The sequence below is a fragment of the Phodopus roborovskii genome, unplaced genomic scaffold, assembly GCF_943737965.1.
Source record: "Phodopus roborovskii unplaced genomic scaffold, PHOROB, whole genome shotgun sequence".
NCBI classification, from domain to species: domain Eukaryota; kingdom Metazoa; phylum Chordata; class Mammalia; order Rodentia; family Cricetidae; genus Phodopus; species Phodopus roborovskii.
Genome location: NW_026126636.1, coordinates 13,063,594 through 13,068,543, shown reverse-complemented (window position 1 = coordinate 13,068,543; position 4,950 = coordinate 13,063,594). Strand labels below are relative to the sequence as shown.

Genomic DNA, 4,950 nt, shown 5'->3' with positions numbered 1-4,950 from the left:
TAGTCAAAGGCAATGGAAACATTCGTCTTTGGGTGAGGGCTTTTTGAGACAGAGTTTTTCTTTGTGTAGCCCTGGCTTTCCTGGAATTAACTCTGTAGGTCAAGCGAGCCTCAAATTCATATGGATGTCTGCCTCAATCTTTGATTTCTGTTTGAAGGTTATATGGCACCTCATCAAGTGGAAACATTAATCTTTAGTAAACATATCCAAAATTTTCCGTTTAAGTAATGCAGCACATGTACTTTAATAAAGAACAAAGCTTTAGATGCTCTTATTCAATGATGGTGCTATGTAATACCCCAAAGTGAAAAATATATTATTTTAGCTAACATCATTAAATAATGCACACCCATAATATATTTCAAGGGACTCTTCACCCTAATAAATTTATTTACATTTTTAATAGGAATGAAAATGTCTTCTAGCAACATGGCAGTGGGAATTTTCCTCTTCTCCCAGATCACAGTGGGCATGCTTGGAAATTCCTTAATACTAATTTATTATGTCATTTTGATATTCACTGGAAAGCATTTAATGCACAAAGACCTGATTATAGAGCATTTGACTTTTGCCAACTTCTTATCTATCATCTCAAGAGGAATTCCACAGACAATGTCAGATTTTGGATTTAAGTATTTCCTAGATGACATTGGATGTAAATTGATAATGTACATTTACCGAATATCAAGGGGGGTGTCCCTGTATGCCATGTGCTTACTCAGTTGCTTCCAAGCAATCACAATCAGCCCCAGCAACTCCAGGTGGATGAAGCTAAAACACAGAGCCACCAAGTTCATTGGCCCCTCCTGCTCACTCAGTTGGCTTGTGCATCTGCTTCTAAACATCTGGACACCAGCAAGAGTGTCAGGACCCATTTACAACAAAAGTACAACTACTAGGATGAGTTATGGATACTGCTCATGGTTTGCTTACGGTAATGTGGCAACAGCATTGTATATATTCTTACTGTGCTTCAGTGATGGCCTGTGCCTGGGTCTCATGGCCTGCTCAAGTGTCTCCATGGTGATTATACTCTACAGACATAAGGGACAAGTCAAGCATATCCATAGTGCTCAATATTTTCTAAAAGTCTCACCTGAGGAGAGAGCTGCCCAAACTATCCTCATGCTGGTGTGCGTATTTGTCATCTTTTACTCATTCTCTTCTATTGTGGTTATCTTTTCGACCTACTACAAAGCTCCAATGCTATGGGCAGTAAGTGTATTTCTATTTCTAGAAATATGCTTTCCCATAGTTTGCCCCTATGTTCTCATCAGCAATATCAAGGCTAGTTCCAGCATATTTTTATCCTGCTGTAGTAAAAGAAATCTTCCTTCAAGTTTGACATGAGCAGTACTTATCTGCCTTTGCTTATATAATGGCATATTCTTTAATCTATTGTAGAATGCTGACTCTAGTTTGAAAGTATTGAGCATCTTCTCTCTGCCTCCTTCAGCAAATCTGATAGGTATGTGTTACAACAACTGATTATAAAACTCAAGTGTTTGGGGATCAAAGACCTCAACATAAAATCAGAAACAATGAACCTGATATCACAAAAAATTGGGGATTAGCATTAAATGCATTGATACTGGAACAACTTCCTGAACAGAACACATATAGTGTAAGCACTATGGTCAACAGTTAATAAATGGAACCTCATTAAACTGAAAAGCTTCTGTAAGGCAAAGGACACTGGCAATAGGACAAAATGCCATCCTGCAGTATGGAAAAATTTTTCACCAACTCCACATCTGATATAGGGCTAATATACAAGATATATAAATATCTCAAGAAACTAATTGTGAATAAACTAATAATCTAATTAAAAATGAGGTATAGTTCTAATCAAAGAACTCTCAATAGAGGAAATTCAAATGGCTAAGAAGCACTTTCAAAAATCTTAAACATCCTTAAACCATCTTTGAAATACTACTTTGAGATTCCATCTTATACCTGTCAGAATGGATAAGTTCAATAACACAGCTCATATTGGTAAGGATGTGGAGTAAGATGAACACTCCTCCATTGCTGGTGAGAATGCAAACTTGCACAGCCACTGTGGAAATTAGTGTTGCGATTCTTTAAAAATTGGTAATGGATCTACCCCAAGATGTACCTATAGCATGCTCCATTCTCCCACAAATACACTTGATCAGCTATGCTCATAGTAACTTTATTCATAATAACCAGAATCTAGAAATGACCTAGATGGCTCCCAACTGTAGAATGGATAAAGAACATGCAATACATTTACATAATGGATTAGTATCAGCAGTTTTAAAGAAAATGGCATCAGGAAACTTGCAGGTGAATAGATAAAACTTAAAAAATCATCTTGAGTGAAGTGACCTGTTGCAGAATATTTGTTTAACTAAACAAAGATGTGCTGCATTTGTTTAACTATTAAAGATGAGTTAAACTTGTTTAACTATGTAAATATGCGTTGTATTTATTTAATTATGTAAAAAAATTATTGCTATTTTATCTTGCCTGCCTTGGAGCCCTAGAGTTGAGATGAAAATCACTCATGCCGAAGCAAAGGAGACCTATCAAGACTTGAATATATTTTAATAGGATTGCAGAGTATTTACTCCTGGGTACAGAATAGCCTGTATCCCCCCACACCCCTTTCCTGTCAAAATCTAATTACTTCCACATGATCCAAAAGATTATCCCTTCCTTCATTTTATTCTTTCCTTAACAATCTCATTCCTTCTTTTTCATGCTGTTTCATTTTACATTTGATGAAATTTGTTATATTTCCACCCCTAAACAAGAAGCTATTTGCAACTGAAAGTTGCCAGGAGAAGTGTGATTCATTTTTTTAAACGGAATGACACTTTGTACCACTTGTATATGGAGGACAGGCTTTAAAATCAGGAATAGCTGGCCAACACAGATCACACATAATTTTCAGTGACTTTTTTTCTCCTTTGGCTTTTGTCTTTGATTTTGCTTTTCTTAAGAAGAAAGAAAATAAAGTTTACTGGGTAGGGAGTAAGGAAGGTTAAGAGCACAGTTGAGAAAAGGGGTCAAGACCAGGCTACAGAAACCCACAGACAGCTGACCTGGACAAAGGGGAGCTCATGGACCCCAGACTGATAGCTGGGAATCCAGCCTTGCACCAACTCAGACCCCCTGAACATGGGTCTCAGTTAGAAGGCCTGGGCAGTCTAAGGGACCTCTGACAGTGGAAGCAGGATGTATCCCCTGGGGCATACAAGGGCTTTGGAAGCACGTTCTCCATGGAGGGATACTCCGTTAGCCTAGAGGCAGGAGAGAGGGCCTAGACCCTACTCCAAATGACTTGACAGATTTTGATGATCCCTCCTGGAGGGCATCACCCTCCCTGTGGAGTGGGGGGTATGGGATTTGAGAGGGCAAAGAGGGTGTGAGCAGAGGGAGGGAGAGCTGCAGCATAACAACAAATACAACCAGAATATTCTTATGAGCCAAACAATCTTAAGAAACACCTTCAGGAAAACAAGAGACTTTCGTGATGTTTCCGACCTTGAAATTTTTTCTGCGTAACGTACGTAGTACAACATTTTCTGAACCTCTCCTCAGAAGAAACTATATCAGGTAGATGGGGCTATCTTTACTAAATAATTGTCCAGTGTTTACTTTTAGACATATATTATTGCACCCATTAAATATGAAATTATAAGTTCCCTGAACAAAACCAGGGATATAATTGTCCTTTGAAAATTGCCAAATTATGACGTAAGTAACTGACTGTCCTAAAGAAGACAGATCCAGAGGCCAGAGAAATGGCTTGGTAGTTAAGAGCACTTGCTACTCTTACAGAGGCCCAAGGCTTAGTTCCCAGCATCAACAACAACTCATAACTCCAGTTCAAAAAAATTAATGCCCCTACTAGACTTTGCAGGCATCAGGCATGCTTGTGAGGCACTTTCTTACATGCATGTGCGAAGCACATACATATATAATTACATACATACATACACACACATATATATAAATCTTAACCATAATTAAAAATAAAAACAGATTCTAACACTGTGATAGATTAAGAAGCCACACTTTTGGTGGGCATAGCTGAACATCCATTACATCATGTGCTCAATGAGGAGGATTCCCCACCACAGCACTTAACAGAGAAAATTGGTGCATCTCACATCCAACTTCATCATGATACATGCTTAACCTGTTAGCCTCTGCTGAGGACATAAACTTTTTTTGTCACTTAAGAAGTTTCCTTTAAAAAAAAATGGGGTAGTTCATATGTGAGTACATTTCCATTTCTCCTCATCCTCCCCATATCCCTCTCCCAAATTTATGACTTCTTTAATTACTATTGCTCTGTGTGTGTGTGTGTGTGTGTGTGTGTGTGTGTGTGTGTGTGTGTGCGCGTGCATGCGTGCGTGTACATACAAGTTAATGGCAGTTTCTATATTTGCTGAGAACCCATTTGCTTCTAGATGACACTTTCTGGGTGTGTCCCCATCAGGTAAAGTCATGTTATAATTCATCTTCTCTTTTATAAGGGTAATTATCCTGTACTATATGATGATTTCTTGGGAAGGACACACTGAAGTCACAGCAGTATTAGCATGAGATTTAGAGATATTGAAATATTACTCTAGTAATCTAGTGGTATCCTAATCACCCCAACATGGCTAGGATGATTCATGTGTTTGGGTGATGTTGGCACAAAACCTACTGTACTAACAGGTGCATAAAATGTACAATTATGCATCATGTATATGACAGTTAATATTTGATTATGATAACAAGTGACTATTTTGTTAGCTTTTATATTTACTGTACTTTCATTATGATTTGAATGAAGATTCCCATTTGTATAAGAAGTTTATATGTAGCAGCTTACTGTATTACACCAGCAGAAGCCAAATACACACTGTGTCTTTTATCACATCCAATGGCCATATTGCATAACCCATACTTTTTTTGACACACTAACAT

General features: G+C 37.9%; 1 protein-coding gene across 1 annotated transcript; it reads left to right on the top strand.

The window, feature by feature from the left end:
* Positions 1-376: 376 nt before the first annotated feature.
* Positions 377-1,350, top strand: LOC127238455 (vomeronasal type-1 receptor 4). Its single transcript, XM_051207073.1, has one exon. It carries the CDS (start codon positions 409-411, stop codon positions 1,348-1,350), a length of 942 nt encoding a protein of 313 aa, XP_051063030.1. The 5' UTR covers positions 377-408.
* The last annotated feature ends 3,600 nt before the right edge of the window (positions 1,351-4,950 follow it).

Excerpts from the sequence above, each read along its gene's own strand:
- LOC127238455 (XM_051207073.1), top strand. The coding sequence starts at position 409 with ATGAAAATGTCTTCTAGCAACATGGCAGTGGGAATTTTCCTCTTCTCC.